This window comes from Erinaceus europaeus, chromosome 4 (assembly GCF_950295315.1).
Source record: "Erinaceus europaeus chromosome 4, mEriEur2.1, whole genome shotgun sequence".
In the NCBI taxonomy this organism is placed as follows: domain Eukaryota; kingdom Metazoa; phylum Chordata; class Mammalia; order Eulipotyphla; family Erinaceidae; genus Erinaceus; species Erinaceus europaeus.
In genome coordinates this window covers 23,084,768-23,106,980 of record NC_080165.1, presented here as the reverse complement: position 1 = coordinate 23,106,980, position 22,213 = coordinate 23,084,768, and the positions used below count along the sequence as shown (strand labels likewise).

General features: G+C 57.1%; 1 protein-coding gene and 1 long non-coding RNA gene across 2 annotated transcripts in view; one reads left to right on the top strand and one right to left on the bottom strand.

Annotated features, from left to right (window-relative positions):
• Positions 1–6,031: 6,031 nt before the first annotated feature.
• Positions 6,032–22,213, bottom strand: part of CACNA1I (calcium voltage-gated channel subunit alpha1 I) — a 101,082-nt gene continuing 84,900 nt past the window's right edge. Inside the window, exons 22-35 of the mRNA XM_007519388.3 lie at positions 21,089–21,178; positions 19,715–19,907; positions 19,199–19,350; positions 17,596–17,705; positions 16,882–17,015; positions 16,016–16,086; positions 13,004–13,082; positions 12,377–12,498; positions 11,617–11,952; positions 11,273–11,419; positions 11,066–11,188; positions 9,488–9,653; positions 8,004–8,200; positions 6,032–7,199 (exon numbers count right to left, since the gene is read on the bottom strand). Of these exons, the coding sequence (XP_007519450.2) occupies positions 6,630–7,199; positions 8,004–8,200; positions 9,488–9,653; positions 11,066–11,188; positions 11,273–11,419; positions 11,617–11,952; positions 12,377–12,498; positions 13,004–13,082; positions 16,016–16,086; positions 16,882–17,015; positions 17,596–17,705; positions 19,199–19,350; positions 19,715–19,907; positions 21,089–21,178 (2,490 nt within the window). The 3' untranslated portion in view covers positions 6,032–6,629. The remainder of the gene's footprint in view (positions 7,200–8,003; positions 8,201–9,487; positions 9,654–11,065; positions 11,189–11,272; positions 11,420–11,616; positions 11,953–12,376; positions 12,499–13,003; positions 13,083–16,015; positions 16,087–16,881; positions 17,016–17,595; positions 17,706–19,198; positions 19,351–19,714; positions 19,908–21,088; positions 21,179–22,213) is intronic.
• Positions 6,835–9,631, top strand: LOC132538012 (uncharacterized). The gene is made up of 4 exons (XR_009549414.1): positions 6,835–6,935; positions 7,974–8,154; positions 8,360–8,451; positions 9,514–9,631. It is a non-coding gene; the product is annotated as an uncharacterized LOC132538012 (long non-coding RNA).

Sequence of the window (22,213 nt, the reverse complement as noted above, 5' to 3'; positions counted from 1 at the left end):
TCACGGACTCCTCTCCCAGAGGACTTGGAGGCTTCCCTCCCTGGCAGACTGAGGGACTTCTCCTTTTTGAAGGGCAGGACTGGGATGAGGGATCCCCCCGTGAGGGCCTGGAAGCCAAGTCACTTCCAGTGTAGGACTTGACCTGGGAGCACCAAGGCCTCCAAAAGCCTAGTCAGGTCCTGAGCCTGAGGCCCAGAAGGAGGGGACCAGCCTCTAAGTGAGGACAGATCAAGAGAGGCAGGCAGCACCTCCCCTCCCTCGGCCTCACAGGGCCACTGCACCCTGTGCATGGGTTCCAGTGCAGAGCAAGGGGATCATGTGGGGTGCTCCTGAGGGTCTCACAATTTTGCATTCCACAAGCTTCTTTTTCCTTTTAGATAGAGACAGGTGGAGAGGCAGAGAGACAGAGACTGAAAGAGATCCCAGCACTGAAACTTCCTTCGATGTGGCGTGGGCTAGGCCTGAACCTGTGTCGGGAAATTGTGTTTTGACTATGGCAATGCCCACGTGACGCATACCCCTCTTGAAATTCATATTCTCAACACTATTGCCCCAGAAAGAATCCTGCCCCTCCCCTGGGAGGCAGCCACTGCTGATTTCTCACCACTGTGGGTTAACTCTGCAGTGGAATCACACGCCACACTGGGTAGGGCTTCATGACACTGCATAGTGCATCTTTGCACCCATTCTCCATGGCCAGATACCAAACTCCTCTAAAAGCTAGCAGCTTAAAACAGCAACATGTGGGTTGAAGAGATGTCGGGAAATTGTGAGGATGTGGTACAGCCTGGCAGGGCTTGACCTAAGGAGTACGTCTGTCCTGTAAGTCTCTCTCTCTACCGAGAGGTTGAAGAAGAAAGGACAAGAGGAACCCCAAAGGTTTGCCCTGTCTTATCAGACTCCCTGCCTCACAAAGCACCCTGAATTCCTGATACTATGGCCATTAGATAAAAGAAAGGGGGAGATGTCAGGAAATTGTGAGAAGCCTCATAAAGCACCCTGCATTTTTTTGCCTCCAAGAGCCTGGCATTCCTTAAAACATTAAGCCAGCTCCCCCTGCTCCACCCTGCATTCCTGATTCTGTGGCCTATCTACTTAATCATTGTTTTGCCTGTAAGATCCCCACCCATTCCATCCCTTTGATCTGTCTTCTTTCTACCCTCAAGACCCTCCCTGCCTGCAGGGTATCATTAATCCTACCAGTTAAAACCCTCCAATAGTTGCTAAGAAAGTTCCTACCTTTCCAGCCCCTTTTGCCTTTTTCCATCCCTTTCCTAGCTATTTCTGTTTCCGACTTGCCAGTTCCGGGTCTGCCCTTTGAAATCCTTGGCTCTCTGATGAATAAAGATATTGCATTGCCTCACCACCACCATGAGCTTGGTTCATGAGTCATCTCCCTCATGTCGCTGAGTGAGTAGCAGCCCAGGCTGGCTCCGGTCAAGTTCTCTCCAACCCAGAGAGTACACGCCCAGGAAGAGGTACCCCCACACTAGTCCGGCAGAGAGATAGCATAATGGTTCTGTGTATGACTTTCATGTCTGAGTCTCCGAGGCCCCAGGTTCAATCCACAGCACCACCATAAGTACCATGACCTTTCCGTGTCTCTCTCTCATTAAAATGTTTTAAGAAAACAGCAATATGGGTGAGAAGCCAAAGACGATTTTTTTCTGTAGTGTAAGCATCTCCCAACTACTACGTGGAACATAAACTACACAATCGTCCAGGGCTTGTCTGATGTCACTGTGTAACGAGGCATCTATCCCATTTTCTATCTGCAACTCCCCCTGGAGGGTATCACTTGAGACTTTGGTGTGACTGATCCCTCTGGTCTGTCAGAGGTTCCTGTCACTCACAGTCACATCACACATGCCATTGCCTCTGAAACTGCTATGCTCATTTGTGTGGAGACCTGTCACAGCTGTATCTCCAGCAGCCAGGACAGACCTGGCACATAGTAGGTGGTCAACAATTAAGATGAAAGGGCTCTGTGTCCCCGTGAAGAGTGGAGGAGGAAAGGGAGAGAGTGCCGTGTGCTACTACTTTGTCCCCTCACCCCCTCCCACTGGTGGTTTGTCCTCTCTCCTCTGAAGTGTGAAGTGGGGGTGGGGTGCTTGGGGACATGGAGCCTGCCACCTCTCCACCTCTCCCTGCAGGACCAGCTTTCTGTCTGCAGAGTCCTGTGGCAGCCCCATTACCATGGTGACCACAGTCTGAGGTCACAGCTTGAAACTGGAGGACTCCTCTTCCTAGAACAGAGTCAGGATCTCATCTTTATTACCGGCGTCATAGTGGCTCTGCATAATCATACATGTACTAATACCCTGTTTATTCGGTTGAAATTCATGAATTCAGACCTAAATAAAAAGTGCTGATGACTGAAGTTTTTCATTCTCTTCTAATGTCCCCAGGTTGTCTGTTGTTTTGTTTTTTTCCTTGAAGTCAATCTTCCTCCTTGGCAGTAATTTGCTTTTAATTCCATCATGATGACATGGAAAACAAACAGACCTCTGCTCCCCAACAAGTTGGCCACTGGCTCCCCAGTTGGCAATGGTCACCCCCATGCCTGCCTCCCTGTGAGACCTAGAGCCCATCATGCTCCCTCTCTGGGCCTGAGTTTCCTGGGGTCGAGAAATGAGAGACGGGCTTAATTGATCTTTAAAATGTGTTCTGCTTCCAAAATAGGCACATAGCTGACATCTGAGGTTCAACCAGGCACCAACCAGGCTCTGGGCTGGGACCATCCTGCCCACCATTCTGACTGATGGGGAAACAAAGCCACGCGATGTCTGATGACCTGGTGAGTCATGCCCATCCCCAAGCTACAGTGGACCCATAATTCAGGCCCAGCCAACCAGACAACATTTGCAGGGCAGGCCCCAGATGGATGGGTAAGGGGTGGGGGGAGGCATCCAGGACCTCTATTCACTCAGGGGTGAGCTGTCAAACCTAAAGCCTGGGCTGATGATAGTGGCCACTGGGTGACATGGGAAGCAAACACAAAAGAAAGCAGGACCAAGGCATGGAGAAAGAAGACATCCTAGAGACCAGGTGAGAGCCTGATCCAGCTAGCCCTGAAGCACCTCCAGGTTTTTTAGTAGAATTAAGAAAAACTGGTAAGACCCAAAATAGGAATTTGGGGAGGATTGGGGAGAAAGCATAATGGTTATGCAAAGACACTGTCATTGCCTGAGGCTAAAAGCCCAGGTTTGATCCTCAGCACCACCATGGGCCAGAACTGAGCATGCTCTGGGGGGGGGGGAGGGGGGAAGGGGGCGGGGGGGGGGGGGAATGGAATTCAGGGTGCCTGTGAGACGTGTTAGTCCTCATTGGCCTTCTCACCCTGGTGCAGCATCTTAGCTCCAGAGCTGAGCCAGCCAGAGAACCAGAGCCTTACCTCCCCCCCGCCCAGCAGCCCCCCACCCAGAGTCTGGCTGGCAGAAGACCCTTCCTTAGGGTCTTTCTTGAAGGGGTCCAAGACTCCACAGACTGTGCATTAGGAAAATATATCCCTACTCCACCCCCGGGAGGCCCTGCCCTCCACCCAACCCACCAGGGAAAGAACATCACAGACACATGGAGGGATTCTCAAATAGGCTTCAGGGTTTTATTCAAACGACACTGGCAGCAGCTGCCACTTGGTTTCTCTAGACCTGGGCCACGGGGGCAGCAGGCACCAGCGCAGCAGCAGCCAGGAGGGAAGTTCATTCATACCATAGAAGCTGCACAGCCTGGGGAATGGGCAAGGCTGAGGGCTTCCAGGAGGAAGAGGCCCCAGCTCAACCCATGCTCTGCTGGGCACACTGATTATTGCACAAAGACCAAAAAAAGTACGTGTATCTGGGCTAGACAGCAGCTTCTAAGACCCCAAGCCCACACACAGCGCAGCAAAAGGGGCGAAGGTGTGCCTGGAGGGAGAGAGCTCCAGGGAGGACTTGAGAGGAAGCTGGACTGGTGCTGGGGTGCTGTCTCTGACCACCTGGTACAAGGGGTGGGCAGGGGACAAGAGCAGGGCTGGGTCCCTCTGTGCAGACGCCAAGGTGCCCACCAGCCACCACTCTGCAGAGCCCGCACAGGGATGGCATGTGGGCTCTGGTGCCCATCCCCTCTCCCCAGGGCAGTCCACACGGTGAGAATACTGTGGTATTGTGCTTTTGTGGTGGACGGACCACAGGCTCAGGTGTTTTGGAGAAGCCACTGGCCCAGTGCCCATCCATCTGGCCAGCCAGCAACAGCTCCCCTGGTCCCCATACAGAGCCACGTGTGAGAACAAGGCCAGCGCCAGGATCAGCATTGGAGCCCTGAGAAGCAGCCCTGTCCCCAAGCCTGCTGGCCTGCCCCTTTGCCTGGAATGCTGCCCCCATGTGTCTGTTCACCCTGGGGTCACACAGTTCAGGGAACAGAGTGTCTCAATGGTAGACACTGTCATTGACAACCCAGAGACACCAGGAAGCCACCTCCTGGTCTGTGTGTGCATGGAGAGCAGTGCACAGCCATCAGGGCCTCTACAGGACTAAAGAGAGGGTCACCTGGGTGCACAATGGACACTGACTGGTGTCAGATGCCTCCCCAGCCCCTGCCATAGCCACACTACCCCCACACCCCCACACCCCCTACCAGCCTTCCTTGTCCTAAGATTAGGTCCCTGCAGCTGACCTGCTTGGTGTGTGTGTGTGTGTGTGTGTGTGTGTGTGTGTGTAGCCTGGGGCGGGGGGGGGGGGGGGCAGAGTCAGACCTGCATCCTTCCCAGGCAAGCCCCAGAATGACTCATGGACAGGAAGGCTGACAGGGTCTCCAGAACAGACAGCTTAGGGCTGAGGGACCCCCAAAAGCAGGTGGGGGATGGGCAGAGTGCCTGGGACCCTCACAAAGAACCCCATCACCCACTCTTCTGAGAGCAGACAGGAGGCTCCAGAACCCAGCAGGGTCCAAGCCTGACTGCAGTGTGTGTCCAACTCCCAGCCCAGCTTTGCCTCTTGGACTGGAGGCGCCTTTCTTAATATTCCTGCTGCTGGTTCCCTGCAGGCACCCCAGCCTCTCTGCGGGGTCCCAGGCTCCCCACTTCTCCTGTGTGGGTCTGGCAGGTCTTCCCTGCCCTCACCCCACCTTTGTTGATACAGAGCTCACAGCCCTGCTGAGGCACCTAGACCCCCTTCACCAAGTGAGGCCCTCCCACCACTGCCAGCCTGGCTAACAGGAAGCTCTTTCAGGTCAGGGTTTGTGAACGGCACAAGGCCCCTCTGTGGGGCACAGCTGAACTATCAAGGGGAGCTCACCCAAGCCAGAGGCCTGTTATTGCTGAAGCAAGTGTTTCCCAAACACTTCTCCCTCAAGCCCTGTCCACATGCTCAGACTACCCACCACACTGTCCCATCTTCCTCTCTGCTGCCTTTCCATCCACCCACTTCTGCAAACCTAGTCTGGATGTAGGCAATGCCTGTGACAGAGCACAGAACAGTACTCTGGGTTCTGTTCTAGTAAACACTGAAGTAAAGGCAGACCTAATCCAATGAGCAGCACCTGTCTGCGAACCTGATGGGGGGCAGGGGCTCTGCTGGAAATAAAGCTGCAGCTTTGGACAAGCTGCAAGGAGGGACCCAGAGCCATGCAGCTGAGGGAGGCAGGAGGATGTGGGTTTTCCGGGTGTGAAGGAGCCTGGAGGGTGGGGGGTCTGGTCCAAGGCCCAGGCAGGTGCCTCTGGCCCCGCTGAGGCCTGTTTTACCCTGAACTCCAATGGAAAGGAGGAGAAGCACTCACCAAGCAGGTACCACAGCCCTCACACTCCCTCCACCCTGCTGCCTCCATCCCTGCTCCCCACCTTCCTAGGGACCACGTGCCCCCTAGGAGCTCCCCCTCCCCCTCCCCACTCCTGCCCTAAAAAGACAATGACTCACCCCTGCTTTTTCTAAAGAAAGACATCTAACTGATTGGCTAAGAAAGTGTGTGTGTGTGCTCTAGGGCGCTACAAGAGGCAGTTCGCAACAAGACGCTGAGGGACAAGACAGACGCTGAGGGACAAGACACACACACACACACACACACACACACACACACACACACACGTGGGGAGGGGCAGGAACTTAGCAGCTAGTCTTCTTTAAAGATAAAACGCACCTTGGATTTCACCTCTTCCTCTGGGTCTGCCCCTCACCCCCAGACCAGGGGAACCCCAGAGCTCCCAGCTCTGGGCAAACTCCAGAATGCACAGCTGCCAGTCACCCGCTAGGGAACTGGGGTGGGGGAGGGGGTCTGTTGGGCTGCTGAGTGGCTGAGCATCCCACAAACACCCGGGGGAGGGGGGCGGGAGACCCAACCTGCACTCCCCACCTCTAGCACTTTCTGGAAGTCATAAGCTCTCAGTAAAAAAAAATAAATATATATGTCTGTCTATGTATATGCATATATATATATGTATCAATATATGTATGTATGTATGTATATACACGGCTGGGCCACGGCTGGGGCCTCTCTGAGCCTCAGCCACCCAGACCCTGCTCAGCCTCGCGGGTGCGGCGGGCGGACGGGCCCCTGCGGGCGGGCGGGCAGGCGCCCCGGCAGGCGACCAAGTATTGCTGTCTGCCCCGGAGCCCCTGAGGTAAGGAAGGTGAGACGGGGCGGCGGCCCCGCTGCCCTCATCTCTTGCTCTTGCGGGCCCCTGCCGCGGGCTGCAGCTGCGCTGGGCCAGGCGGGGGCGGGGGTGCGGGCGCAGGGCCGGGCGGGTCCTTGCAGCCGGCAGCCCAGGACGGGCTGCGGGCCAGGCCGCGGGGCGGGGCGGCCAGGCTGCTGGTGCTGCTGACCCTGCGGGGCGGCGGCGGCGGCCCGGGCGCGCAGAAGAGCGACGTGAGCGACAGGCTGCTGAGCGTCTCCGAGTGCTCGCTGCCCCCGCCGCCGCCCGCGCCGCGCCCGCCCTCCTCGTCCGAGGGGTCCATGGAGTCGTGGTGGGTGCAGCCGGGACTGGTGGAGCCGCCGCTGCTGTGGCTGCGCTGGTGGGCGCGCAGCCCCCGCAGGCTGAACAGGCCGCGGCCGCGCAGGCTCAGGCTGCGGGGCGCCGCGGGAGACAGGACGGCGCGGGGCGCGGGCGCGGGCGGCCCCAGGGCGCGGCGCGGGCTGTCGCTCAGGGTCAGGCTGTCCTCCAACGTGGTCTGCAGGCTGCCCGCCGAGCTGCTGGGGCTGGCCTCCAGCGACGTGTCGCTCCCGGCGGCCTGCGGGGCGGGGCGGGGCGGGGGCAGGTCACACAGCCGGACCCCACGACGTGTCCCTGGCAGGGACGCCTGCGTGACTGTCACCGAGACTCCTGCGGTGGCCTCCAAATGGGCTCACTGGCTCGGCCCACCCCTGAGGGGGTGAGGGGCAGCCAATGTCACCCCACTAGCACCCAAGGCAGGCCCTGACCCAGACAGCACAGCGGGCTCCCAGGGCACCAGTGAGACCCTCTTCCAGCCCCCCACCCTCTCTGTGTCCCCGCACAACTCCTCCTCCCAGCAGGAAGCTCCTCCCAGACCTCACACCCCACAGTCACTGCCTTCCCAGACCCTGGCCTGAACCCAGAACCCTCTGCTCCCCGCACAGCACCAGGGTTCCGGGCGCTGGCCATCCAATACAGGTAACCCCACCACCACCACCACCAGGCACACAAACACCAGCAACACCGCCTGCAGCCTAGTAATCCAGCCCTGGCCAACAGCCACCCAGAGCTCTTGGAGTGTCTTCTCAACAGCCCCATTCACTGCCATTCACTACCCTTCCTCTTCTGCTCCCCCAGCTGAAACCCACCACCCTCCATCAGGGTCCCTTGTCTGTGCCCTCCCCACACTCTTTGTCCCCAGAAGCCCCAGGCCTCTTCCTGCCCTTTTTTTTTATCAGTCTCCAGTGTCACCACCTCCCTCAAGACTCAGCAAGGTACCCCCACCACTCTGCTTATGACTACAGCCCCACCTCCTTGGATTTCAAGGTCTCACTCAGGCATCCCTCCACAGGAGAGCTCCAGTATGGGGGGGGGGGCATACCTGCCGCAGGAGGGTGCAGTTGACGCTCGGGGACCGCAGGGATGCCCAGGAGCCCTGCAGGGCAATCTTGGGGAGGACCCCAGTGCTGGCACCCTTCTCCGGCCCCTTCTGGCTGGCCGACACCGCAGGGTGGAAGAACTCAGCAGGCATGGTCAGGAGGGGGCTGGAGGCCTCTGGGGAGAAGAGGCTCTGGGTGGCTGCTGGTGGGGGGAGGAAGGAGAGGGAATAGGCTGGTGGGGGGCAATGCTGGCAGGAAGGGGGCTAACTCACTCTCTGGCTGTGCTGACTCATGCAAATGCCTTGGGCCTGAGTGTCCCCACTGTGCAAGCTAAAGAGAAACCCTGTGTGCTCCCAAGGTATATTGTTGGGGTGAGGAGTCATAGCTCTTAAAGCCATGAGGACACAGATTCAAGAGCCCAGGTCCTAGCTAAGGAGGTGGAGCAAGGAGGTAAGAACAAGCGGCAGCTGTACCAGGAGCCCCCAGCCCAGAACCAGGTCCACGGCAGATACCACCTGTCATGAGTTACCCCCACACCCTAATACCTTTGTCCAGCCCTAGGAACCCCTCTAGAACAGAAGGAGGGGGGAGGTGCAGGCTCAGGGGAAACAACCACATGTTTAACTAGGCAGGTGAGGCTCCGCTTGGTCTAGGTAACTCTTGGGTCCTGTGACATTTTGGTTCAAGAAGTCGGGGGTGTGGGGGGGACGAGAGGCAGCTGTCTTTAGAGGAGTCCTCCCTACACAGTCACCCCTACCCCCAGCACCCAAGCTCCCAAGAGACTCCTTGGGATGGGCTGGGGTTGGGAGTCTCTTCTGAGCTGATCATTCTGTGCCTTCCCAGCCAGTTTTGTGAAGCCTTAAGACTAACACCCTCCAGGAATGCTGGCAGCAGAGGGGAATGCAAATGGGCCAGCCTGTGTGGCCCCAGCCTGGGGCCCAGAGCCTACTCACAGGCCGGCAAGCACAGGTTGTAGAGGGCACAGCTGAAGGGTAGTGCGGGGACTTTCACACAGGCTACGGATGGAAGTAGGTGTGCTGTGGTTGGATGCCACCTTGGGTGAAAACCTTTGGGGTGCGCACCTCTCAGACTCAGACCTCAGTCCCATGGCAGCTTTTCTTCTGCCTAATCATGAACACTGATGTGAAACAGGTGTGTTTGTGTGTGTGTGTGTGTGTGTGTGTGTGTATGTGTGTGTGTGTGTAACCATTTTCCTTTTCACCCCAGCTGCAGAAAAGCCCAGCATGAAGCTTCCCGGGGCCCGGATTTTGGGCATAATTAGTATTACTTCTTTATGTATTGATTGGCCCTTGATCTTTTTATCATGCTTCTACCAGGCCTTGGGTTCCCATCTTTGATAGTCCATTATCTGTCTGGCTCTTTCCGAACCCAGTACAAGAGGCAATGGGGGGAGGGGCGGTAAAACTAAGGAACAGGCTCTACCAGCTGCCCCAGAAGCTGCTGTGTACCAAACAGGGCCTCCCACCTTGGCTGCTATCCTGTTTCAACCAGGTCCGGACAGGATTGAATGGGATGGCCTCCATCTCACACAGGAAGTTCTCTGGACCCGAGGAGACAGCTGTGTTGGACAAGGGGAAGAAGCACTCACCCAGGTCCCCCACACGCACTGGCTCAGGTGGGTCTGGCTCTGCCTGCAGGGAGAAAGGGATAAAAGGAGCAGGACAGAGAAGGAGGGACAGAGGTCAGACCCACCACTTCTGTCTGTTGCCCAGCCTCTGCCCCGGCAGGTCTCACTGCCTGGTATGGCCTCCTGGCCTCCTCCTCCTTCTCCTCTTACTGGCCAAAGCCCAGGTCAGAGGCCCCTCTTCCAGCAAGCCCTCTGCAATGTGCCAGGAAGATCAGCATCCCCTCGCTACCCTCTGGACTCACATCCTTGAAGGCGGAGAAGCACCATCCTGATCCCTGCAGCCAGGTGGCTGGTGTGGACTTTATGGGAAGCTGCCAAGCCCAGGCTGGTGTAAGACACAGGTCAGGGTCCCCAGGCAGGCACCCACCCATCAATGACGAGAGGAGCCCTCCTGCCTAGGGCTGCTCTCCAGAAACAGCTGGCTTTCCTTCCAGAAGCCACCTGAGTCCTGTCGCCTGGGATGACCCCTGCCCAGGGGCCTTCTGGGTGGCCTAAGTGCCCCACAAGAAGAGGCACCCCACAGCTTGCCCTCCAAGTCCTACAGCAAACCAGCCTGCATCCAGCTAAGCCCGTAAATCTCTGCACCCCAACATCCTGTTTGGAGAGCATGTGTGGTGCAGGGAGATGTGGGGAGGGCTGGGGGTGTAGCAGGGGCATAAGAGCTGTTGACCCATTCCCCCCCCCCCACCTCCTCCTGCTGATGGAGGACATCCCTGTGGGGGCAATGGCACCACACCCAGGCACCCTGTCAGTATAAGGAGCAGGGGCCCCTTCTCCCCCACAGCCCCAACCAGGGCAGGAATGACTTGTGAGGTGGTCACTGCCCCGACAAAGCTCTCCTGCCTGAGCTGCGGCCAACACAGAGGCCCTTCCTCAGGCTCACCCCCTGCATGGAGGCAACAGGGGCTGCATACTAGCCCTCCTAGCTCCACCACTCCCGGCTGTGTGAAACGGCAGCCCTTCACTTCTCTGAGTCCCGTTTCCTCATGCCCACAGTGTGGCCAAGTCATTCCCAACACAATGAGCTAGCAACAGGTGGATGGAGTACAAGGACAGCTTGGCACATAGTAGGCGCCCGATGGGACTCCCTCCCGTCATCTGCAGTCTCACAGTCCTCTCGGGAAAGGTTGATCCGGTGGAGATAAATGCCACTAAATAGATTTTTTAAATATCCAGAGCAGTGGGGAGCAGCCAAAGGCACTGAATGCCTCCACCAGGCTCACTGCCATGAGACTGTAGGTAACGGTCTCCACCTGAGCCCACCTGCTGCACTGGACCAGCAGGACCAGCAGGCTGCCAATGCACAGCAGGGGCCACAACAGGGCCACATCTGGGAAGCAGCAGTGTCCTGACTGGACTGGAAGAGGCTGCGATGTAAGGATGGCCCCCAGCCTAGGTACCCACAGGGCCATTCACCTTGCTGTCTTTGGGGCCAGGTGGACAGGCGGTGGGATCCTCCAGGCTCACGTCGTCACCCAGCAGGATGGATGAGGACCGGTCTGAGTTCAGTGAGAAAGCCTCAGTCTCTGCCAGCTGCACCTGCAGGAGAGCGGGCGGCCGCGGTTAGCCTGGGGCCCAGCTGGCAGGCCTGGGGCTGGACGGTCCCTTCCCGGTAGCCGGCACCTCCTGCTTGTCGTGGTGGCACTTGTTGCAGCCAGCCGGGGAGGAGTAGTGGTGAAAGATGGAGCCCGACAGGTTGTCGATGATGGTCAGTTCCCCCTCCAAGGAGTCCTTGATGATTAAAGAGACGCTGTCCAGCCACAGGTTCTCCTAGGCGGACGGGGACGGGGTGGCGACAGGCGGGATTATCAGCCCGACCCCCTTGTCACAGGGCCACCCCTTCGGGGGGCGCTGACAGGGGCCTGAGAGCATGTGTGGTCTCTGCCCGAGGCCTCCCAGGGCCAGCTGCCCTCCAGCCCTGCAGTGCCCACTCCGGAGCCCCCTGGAGTCCCCTAGCCCCTGCCCACCTGGGCTGGAGAGTAGCAGCGTCGGCACAGACGGCCCTCGGCGTCACCCCCGCCCGCCCCCCCAGGCCCTCGGCTGGGCACCCCCGGGGAGCCAGCCAGTGGGCGCGGGCCGGGGCCCAGGCCATGGGCCATCTCCAGCTCCAGCTCGGCGTCCATCTCAGCGTCCTCCTGGGCCTCTTTGTTGCTGTCGTCCAGGTGCTTCATGAGCACGGCTACCACCACGTTGATGAGCACGAACTGTGCTGTGAGCACGAAGCTGACGAAGTACAGAGGTGACACGAACTGCAGGCTACTCAGGCAGCTGCGCTCGTCGTGCGTGCAGTCCCGCAATGTGTCCTGTGCCGAGAGGGAGGGGCTGTGAGGGCCTGGGGCCTCCGGGCACAGGCCTAGCCCCTGGCCCCTGCCCCCCTCACCTTTGCCCTCCCAGAGCCCCTCTGCACCCAGCCCATGTGACTCAGGGAGCCAGGGCCATGGTCAGGGCGGCCATGTGAGGCTGGGCTCCAAGGGCTGTGCGCCCCGAGGCCTGCCCTGGAGTCTGAGATCTGGGCCCAGGGAGGTACTGAAGGGAGCCAGGCCTGAAGGAGACTGGGGCACCTGAAGGAGAAAGGTCCCCTTCTGACATTGTTCCTACCTCCCTGTGCTGCAGGACCCCAGTGGAAGCCACCCTGCTTCTCTACAGCACCACACCCCTTGGTGCTCAGCAGGGCACTGGCGGGTGAGGGCCAGAGCCCTGGTGTCAGGGCCAGGGGCCCCTGGGTACCTTCATGATCCCATTCCAGTTGTCACCAGTGGAGACTTGGAAGAGCGTGAGGAAGGCCATGCCAAAGTTCTCGAAAGTAGCATGCCGGCTCATGCCCTCACACGGGTTCTCATCATTGCAGACTGAGAGGAGAGGAGGTCAGTCTGGGGTACAGCAGGGGACGGCATCGAGTGTACCCCCCTTCTTCCAGCAATCGCCATCCTTGGGGGACCATGGGGGCTGTACCTGGCCCACAGGTGGGGGACACGGAGGCTTGGGGAGGAGGCATACAGGCTAGGGGCTCACTCAGGTGAGGGGTGCTGAGGAAGAGGTGGGGAGAGTGGAGCCTAACCAGCTTCCATTGAGCCCCAGCCTCTGCTTACTGGGAAGTGCTGAAGATGGCCACTGGCACATGACAAGAGGGGCACCCTCCAAGGAGGGCTACAAGGCGGAGGCTCACTCACTGCTCAGGACCAGAGCACCTGAGGAACCCGGCTGCTCCCTCATACACTCCTACTCAGGGCTGTGAGACCTCCCCGGGGCATCTCCTACATGCACAGCCCCTGATCTGACCGTCAGGATGGAGAAGGAGCTACCTCAGCCTCCCCTAGACCCAGCCCCACCCCACCCACACCTCAGGCCACACACCCAGCTTCCCGAAGAGCTCCACTCCCAGGGCAGCATAGATGAAGAAAAGCAGCATGAAGAGCAGGCCGAGGTTGCCCACCTGGGGAGAGGAGACAGGCCAGGCAGAACAGGGCAGGCCCAGGATGGCAGGTGGGACAGCAGACTGGGCCAGAGGGTAGTGGCTCCAGGTCCCTGCGCCCCCCCACCGTGACCTCCCAGGGGCTCAGTGGAAGTCAATGCAGGGCACAAACTCATAGTGAAATGCAGGTGGTGCAGAGGCAGAGCACAGGGCTCAGAAGCACCAGGTCCCCAGTTCAGTCCCCAGCATCGAATGTGCTGGAGTGATGCTCTGTCTCCCCCCCCCCCCCATTAAGTAAAGAAATCTTTGCAAGTCAGATTTGTGGGCATCAGCAAGGCAGCTCACTTGGATAGTGTGCCTGCTTTGTCATGTGCATGACTCAGTCCATCCCCCACCACACTGAAGGGGGCTGCAGTGCTATGGTATCTTCCTTTGTTTCTGAGTTTCTATCTTAAAAAGTTGGCCTGGAGGAGTAAAGTTCCAGTTATAACCAAATAAATATATAACACAATTTTGGGACCACCGAAAGAGTGCCGTGTTTTGTCATGCGCTAGAGGAAGCTTCGGTGCTATGGGCTCCATTATTAGCTACTTCTCTGCCTGTCTCTATCTGAAAAAAAAAAAAAATCAGTCCAGAGTAGTAAAGCCCCAAAAATAACAAAAGTGCATATGAAACAAACAAATAGGGAGTCGGGCCGTAGCACAGTGGGTTAAACGCAGGTGGTGCAAAGCACAAGGACCAGCGTTAAGGATCGAGGTTCGAGTCCCCAGCTCCCCACCTGCAGGGGAGTTGCTTCACAGGCAGTGAAACAGGTCTGCAGGTGTCTATCTTTCTCTCCCCCTCTCTGTCTTCCCCGCCCCTCTCCATCTCTCTCTGTCCTATCAATCAATGGTGACATCAATAACTACAACAATAAAAAGGACAACAAAAAAGGGAATATATAAATATTTAAAAATCTTAAAAATTAAAAAAATAAAAAAGGGCAACAAAAGGGAAAATAGATAAATATATAAAAAATAATAACAAATGATTTTTAAATGCTTATTTGTCCCTCCCGCGCCCCTCCCCCGGGTTCAGCCATTTCCTGGTCACGAGCTCACTCACTCCCCATAGGTGAACTGATTCTCTTTCACCCTCATTCTTGACAACTAAAGACCCAAACCGAGAGGTGACACAACCTCTCAGGAGTCAAGGCCAGAAAGTAGTGGGAATCTAATCCAGCCATGCCCTCGGTGGCCAGCTATTCTGTACACCTTCTCATGGTTGGTAAAGTCACCATGATGAATGGAGAAAGGGCGGGAATAATGCCACCGCCTCCTCTGCCTCCAGGAAGGCTATCTGGATTCCTCCAGGCAGATCAAAACAGTTGAGTATGACCAAGCTGTTCCTGTCACTGCCCTCAGTTAGTCTTCAAAGTTCTTGAAAGCAGAGCCATGGCTGAGTAAAGTCATATTAGCCTCCCCTCTTACCCCACCCCAACCCACCCCTCAGGCCAGCAGATGTTCCAGGCACTGAGAGGAGTGAGCACAGGAATCATGCAGGACTGTGGGACTCAGAAGCCTCCTGCAAACCCAGCCACCCCCATCCCACAGCCCCCGAGGGAAGAAAGCGTCCCAGATTCCAAACCTATTTAAGCACGTCCCCATGCTAGAGATGGCCAGTGACTGGTGCTACGTATGGCTAAGATAAGGCTCCCACACATCCTTGTCCTAGAAAGGAGGTATCTCTCAGAAGGCCTGAGAAGGTGGGGTGGCAGAGGAGAGCTTTGCATGAGTTGGGAAAAGTAAACCATGTTAATTGCCCAGGCTTCACAATGAGGGTCTGGCTCTTCCTCATGGCATGGGGTCTGACTAACAAGTCACTAGAGGGGCCAGCACTTCTTATCTCCACAGAAGTAGGGATGAGGCCCAGCAGAGAATGAGGAAGGAGCTAGGCCTCAGCTCCCCCAAGCAGTCCAGGCCCTCACCAACACAGAGCTCATCTTTCCAGTCATACCTCCTCTTCGGCACCCCTTCAACCTCCAGGACACCCAGCTCCCACCTGCCTCCAGCCCACTGTCCACCTGGTCACCACAAGTTTTCATCAAGCAGCCCTGCTCCATACCCTCCTTGTCCAGATCAGGCCTTTGCATATTCTGTCCCCTGCCTTTGCCTGGTGAAGACCTTCTCCCTGCCCCTCACAGTCCAATCCCTAGGTCACCTCCTTGGGAAAGCCTTCCCTGCTGCTTCCTCCCACTGTGTAGGACAAGAGTCTGGAGGGAAGAGGCTACACTTTCATCCTCCTGAATGTTACAGAGAACTGTGGGAATGGCAGCATGGACGTAGCTAGTAGACTTGGAAAGGTAAGGCCCTCCGCGCCATGTTCCCTAGTACTTAGCATGCAGTCAGCTATGGAGTATTTCCTAGAGGCTGGGGCCACCTGGGCGTCTTCACATGCTGCCCAACATATCAGAATATGGAGCTGGGCCACACAGGGAAGGGCTTTGCTGACTTTCCAGGGTTATTCATCAAGCTGAGGTGTCATGCTGCCCCCTAGCTAGAATGTCACAGGGGACCCTCTGCCCACACTCCCACCTCCTCCTGCCAAGCCACCTTTAAGGTCAAGCTCAAAACCCCATTCCCTCATTTCCCAGGGAGAGCAGAGCACTCTGCCTAGCCCAGTCAGCCCCTCCCCACTCTGCTCTGAGAACCCCCCCCCCCACCACCAGCCTGGAAGTCCCTGAGGGCAGAGCATGGGTGCCCCATGCCCAGCCCAGGGCCAGGGTGGAGAAGTGGGACAGCACTTGGTGAAGCCAGGGAGAAAGCAGCACGGGGACCCTGTCCCTGGCTCCGCTGACTCAGCTCCACTGCTTGTCTGGCGGTGGGATCCTGATCTGGCTCTGGGGAGTTGGGACCTGCACCACCACCACCCAGCCCCGGGGCCCAGCAGAACAGTGATGGCAGCCAGGCTCTTACCTGGGGCAGGGCTTGCACCACCGTGTCCAGCAGCGCCCGCATGCCCGTGGCCATCTTCAGCAGCTTCAGCACTGCAGGCGAGACCCTGCTTAGCCCCCATCACTGGAGGTGCATGTGTGCACGCACATGCGATTGTGGGGAGTGAGAGAGTGGAGGGGAACCAAGCAAAGCAATGGCTCTGTGATGCCACACTACAAAAACGCCTCTGGCAAGAGGATCTGTGCTCACCAGCATGGACACCCTGCGAGTAGACTGTCCTTGCAAGACGCCAGGAGGAGGAGGAGGGTGCTTAGCAGGGAGGGAGGGGTATAAACGGTGAGGTGAGCGTGAGCTCGGGATTCACTGTGACATGCAAAGGCTGTGGCTGGAGGGCCCAAGACAAGAGTCTGCACTGAGCTGCCCAGCACCACTGAGGAAGCCAAGCCAGCAGGCAGGTGCAGACCAAAGAGCGAGAGGCACCCAGGGGAGCATGGGTGGTAGGCCAGCTTGGGGTGGAAGGGAGGCTTCTGGAAGAGGAGGTGGAATCTAAGGACAGTGGGGGAGCTCAGGTCCCATGAGTGAGCCAGGTACCCTCTTTTTTTTTTTTTTTAATACCAGAGCATTGCTCAGCTCTGGCTTATGGTGGTGCTGGGGACTGAACCTGGGACATTTAGTGCCTCAGGCATGAGATCTTCTTTGCATAATCATGATGCTGTCTCCCCAGCCCCAGGTACTTCTTGAGGTCACCCTGTGGGTAAGGGCCTGAGGCATCCACACCAGAGTGGGGTGTGTGTGTGTGTGTGTGTGTGTGTGTGTGTGTGTGTGTGTGTGTGTCAAGCTCCTACTTCCCTGCTGGTCCATTGCCCCCCCTCCCGCAGACCCCTTACCCCGGGCAATGCGTAGGACCCGCATGATGCGGATGATGGTGGGGTTGATGGGCAGGGCAGCGTTGATCTCAATCTCCTCCAGAGTGATGCCCATGACCGACAGCAGCACGATGGCCAGGTCCAGCTGGTTCCACCTGCTCACCAGGCGAGGGGGGGGGGCGCTACAGTTCAGCAGAGTCTAGGACAGGAGGTGCCTGCCTGCTCTCTGCCCTCCTGCAGTGACCTGGCCACTCTCCCTACTTGCCCCTTCAGACCATATTGGGTTCAGCTACCCAGTGCCCCGAATAGCCTCCCACTTCTTCAAGTGAGAGACTAGCCAAGCTGAGTAAGTACCCTGACTTCCTGCAGAGGAGGAGGAGGCCTCTGCTTCTAGGTCTGGCTCTTGAGCCAGTAGCTCCCTCTCTTTGACCTTGGACTGACCCTTCAACCTCTCTGATCCCCATTTGTACAGGGCTGGTAAAATGTGTGCCCTGCCCTGCCCTGCCCACAGGGTGTGGAGGGCTCCCAGGAGATGAGCTAGAAGACTTGGTAGAACGCACTGCACTTGTCAGCTGGGACCACAGTCCCTTTCTATTCGGGGCTACAGGCAGCACAGGGGGCCCTGGCCTTCAGTGCCCCCACCTTATCATTCCCCTCCAGGCTTCCCCAGGGCTCAAGATAGCTTCTCTATCCTGCAACCACCCTGTGCTGCCCTGGCCTGACCTAACTGCTCACCGGTCCTTGAAGAAGCGTCTCAGGCCAAATGCCACCAACTTCAGCACAGCCTCCAACACAAAGACGGTGGTGAACATGTAGTTGCAATACTTGAGGGCTGTCTCCAGGGACTGTGAAGAGACCAAGAGAAGCATGACCAGCACCCCATGGCCTGTGCCTGCCTTCCTCCAGTCAGAATGTCTCTGCCTCTGAAGAGGAGAATTCAGTCCATTCACATTTTGGGCAATGATGCACGTATCTGCCTTAATCCCCACTCTCTCACCTGATGTGTACTATCTATTTAGCATTGTATTGTTTCTTCCTTATTTCTGCTCTGGTCCAGGTTCCCCTCTTTGGAAGCAGTATAGGGCAACGGTTAAAGGTAATGCCTAAGAGCCAAACAACCTAAATTTGAATCAAGGTTCAGTACTCACTCTATATCCCCTGTGTGAGTTTGAGCAGGTCACTTGACCTCCCTAGGACTTATCTCCCAATCTGTAAACTAGAGGTAGTAAGAGTACCTTCTTCAGAAGTTTGCTGTGAAAAGTAAATGAGCTTTTAACCAATCCACCACGGGGCACAGAATAAATACTTGACAAATGCGAGTTGTTACAGTATTATTGCATTTGTTCATGTTAATTTGGAAGTTTGACAATCTGTGTCCCATCCTTCCAACACTTGCTTGCATTTGCCCTGCCCCCATAGTACTCCTCCCTGGTCATTTAAGATAAGAGACAGCTCCTCATCTGGGGCCTCTCACCCCTCGTACTCTCCCACCTTGATCGATGGAGGCTCTGAGAAGGCACTTTCCAGCACAGACCCCTCTCTGCGCTGCCTGCAACTAGCAGGACAAGTCACCTTCTCCCACCCCAATGTCTCCAGGGCCCTGCCACCTGTAGAGCCCTTCCCCAGCCAGGCTCATATGCTAGGCATCAGTGGAGGCCACATGTAGGTACTGAGTGTAAATCCACACTCCAGTCCTGGCTCCACCATGCTCTGGGTTATTTGATCAGCACACTTAACCTCTCTGGGCCTCAGCTCCTTCCTCTCCAAAGTCTAATCAGGTCCCCACTCCACCTCTGGGTTGCTGTTAGGACTAAAGAGTTGGGGATTCCTTGTGAAGATTCATATTGAGGGCTGGCAAAATAGCTCACTTGAACAGTGTGCTGCTTTGCCATGTGTGCAACCCAGGTTCAAGCTTGAACCCCATCACACTGGAGAAGGCCTCAGGACTATGGTGTCCTCTGTCCCTATCGGTTTCTCTCTAGCTGAACAACAACAACAAAAAATTCATCCTGGAGCAGTGAAGTCACAGTAGTGACAGAAAGGAAGAAAGAAAAAAAGAGAAAGAAAGAAAGAAAGAAAGAGAGAAAAAAGAGATAGAGGAAGGAAGGGAAGGAGAAAGAAAAGGAGGAAGAGGGGAAAGAAATGAGTCATACTCCACATAAAATGGCCATTGTCCCCCAAGTGCAAGCTAGGGCCTACTGCACTTCCCCACCCACCAGGAACAAATGTCCTTCCCCTCTGCTCATCTGCCCTGCTTCCTGGGCAGAGGGGGCCTTGTGGGGGGGGGGGCTGCTCCATTTCTGCCCCTCTCTGTCCCTTGTGCAGGGTCAGGGCTCACCGTGGGCTGGTTGTAGTGCTCCAGGGACATGGTGACCACATTGAGGCAGATGATGAAGGTGATGAAGATGTCCAAGTAGTGGCTGGTGCACATGGAGTGAATGAGCAGCCGTGTGGGGCAGTAGGTGGCGTAGTAGGGCAGCCGCTGAGCCTCTGTGGAAGGGGAGGACAGAAGCAGGGGAGAAGATATGGGTCCACCCAGGCTCTGGGGTTCAAGGCTGCCCCAGGGCGAGAAGTGAGTGATGGGAGAGGGCAGCAAAGAGGGCAGGACACCGGTTCCCCCCAAATGTGCCCGTAGAGAGGTCGGGGACAGTGAGGTCAAAGGTCAACCTCTGCCCCCCACTGTGCCAAGCCACCAGGTGTGATTCTGATGGCCAGCGGTGACTCTAAGTGACACTGTCGGGGGTGGGCCTCAAGTTGGCTTGGATGGACAGGGGCACTGGGCCCAGTTCTGGGCCCTGCACCCCAGCAGCCGTGGGCACAGAAGCCCCGGGGGCGCCTGCTGTCACCCACTCACTCCGGCGCTTCTTCTCCAGGCGCCGCAGCCTCTTCTCCTCACGCCGCCGCGCCTCCTCGGCCTCCTGGTGCTGCCGGCACTTGTGGAAGTTCTCCACCACCACGCCCACGAACATGTTGAGGACGAAGAAGCTGACGATGAGCAGGAAGGAGATGAAGTACAGCAGCATCCAAGGGTTGTGGTTGGGCACCGGCTGCGGGGAGCCAGGGGCTGAGCAAGCCGGCAGGATCACCCTGCGGGCGGGGCTTCTGGCCGCTGCCCGCTGGGTGCTGTGAGGTCTGCAGGCAGGAAGCACCCACCCCACCTGGCACAGGCTGGGTGCTCAGCGCAGAGCTCCTCCCCTCCTCCACTCTAGTTAGTGCTTCTCAAGACTCACAGCCACTCACCCACCCACTCACTCACCTACACACCCAGCCAGCCATCCACTCCTCCATTCTTCCACTCATCCATCCACTCACTCGCTCACCCGTCCATATAAATTTTCCACCCACTCTTCCTTTACAACCAAACATCCACCCTTCCTCCCATTCATCCATTCCCATTCAGTACATCCATCATCCCCACCCATGTACATCCATCATTCATCCACCCTTCCATTCATCACCCACCCATTCACTCATCCACTCATTCACTCTATCCTCTCATCCATCCAGAAACCAGGCAGAGAACAAGGAAACCAGCAGAGGGAAAGCACAGCCCTGGGGTGTGTGTGTGTGTGTGTGTGTGTGTAGCCAGCACAGGGTGAACTATGACTTTAGAGTCTTATGAGGGAAGACCTGTGAGACCAAGAGTCAAGGTCACTTACAAAGCTGGGGGGTTTACCCACATCACTCCTTCAGTAAACATGTCCCTGTCCCTTCTCTAAGTGGACCCAGCTAGCCAGAGTCAGCCACGGGTTTTCCCTCAAAGCCCTGCCTTGCCCAAGGTTGACCCAGTTCTCAGGGGATCTTGGGAGTGAGTGTTCAGGCTCTGGGCCCATCCACCTGTCCCACCCCACATCCAGCCCACCCAGCAGTCATGGGGAGCTCCCATAGGCCACCCTAACAGGGTGCTTTAATACCTTCCCTGAGTCCCCCCACCCTCCGGTAAGTGAGGCCCTGTGCCATGCACACGGGGTTCCCAAACCCCTATCCTCCATCACTCCTCTCAGTGTCTACTCTGCACCCTCACCTCTCCCCCATGAACCCTGCACCCGCCACCACTCCACTACCTCTCTCAGCCCCTGTGCTACCACTCATCATGGGGTACTCCCCCCAAAGGCTCTGCTCCCTCAAGGCAGAGCAGGAGGACTTGCTGAAGCAGAGGGGCTGGGGGGTAGGGAGGGCTGGGCTGCAAAGACACTGGCCCCAGAGACACAGGGCCGGCCACACCCACCTGCTGGTCCACAGCGACAGCGTCTAGGCCATTGTACATGATGTTCACCCAACCATCCTTGGAGGCCAGGACAAATAGGGACATCAGGGCCTGGAAGACATTGGGGGTAGGAGAAGGAGATGGGGGGAGGGCAGGCAGCTGAGAGGCTGCCTCCTGCTTCCATTTTCCTGCCTCTGGGAGGCTGAGGGTCCATGAGGCCCAGCTGGTAAGGGACCCAGGCTGGAGCCTTCCTGGCTCTGTGCACTGAGAACACCCTCCTGGGGGCCCAGGTCATCAGTCTGACATCAAGTGTCCCCAGAAAGGGAAAGGACAATCTCTAATGGCCAGGAGCCAGCTGTTTTTCCTGTACCGCCTCTGCCTGCTGTTCACCCACCACTGAGCTGTCAGCTTGCAAAGGTCCTACTTCAGGAGAATCTAGAGAGGCCAGGGGTGGGGGCTGTAATTCAGCTCCTGGCCCTTGTTTCTGGTCATGTGCAATGGGCTCTGATCTCTGATTTCCCTCCCAGGAGGTGTGGGGGATGAAACTCCTGGGCCCTTGGGTGACAGTTTCAGTGGATTCAGTCGCCCAAGGGTTACACAGACCTGCTCTGTAAATATAGGGGGAGAGGGGCTCCCAACCAGCCCCACATAGCTGGCCAGAAGGGCCTGATGGAGAGAAACAGCTGTGTGTGTGTTGGGGGGATGGAGGGGTCAAGGCTCCATGGAAGCAGTCAGCCAGGGATTCCCAGCGGTGGCACCATTCAGGTGAAGAGTAGACGGGAGGGGATCAGGTGGTGGCGCACCTGGTTGAGCACACGTTACAATGAGCAAGGACGCAGGTTCAAGCCCCCCCCCAGTCCCCACCTGCAGGGGCAAAGCTATGCAAATGGTGAAGCAATGTTGCAGGTGTCTCTTTGTCCCTCTCCCTCTCTATCACCCTGTTCCTTCTCTATTTCTGGCTGTCTTTATCCAATAAATAAATAAGAATAATTAAACACAATTTTTTAACTTTAAAAAAAAGTAGATGGGAGAGGATGTAGAGGAACAGCCAGGGGCAGGGGGGATGGCCATCTCTACACCTGCCTGGGGGACCACACAGTCTATTCACAGCTGAGGAAATTCTCAGAAAAGTCACAGCTACGGTAA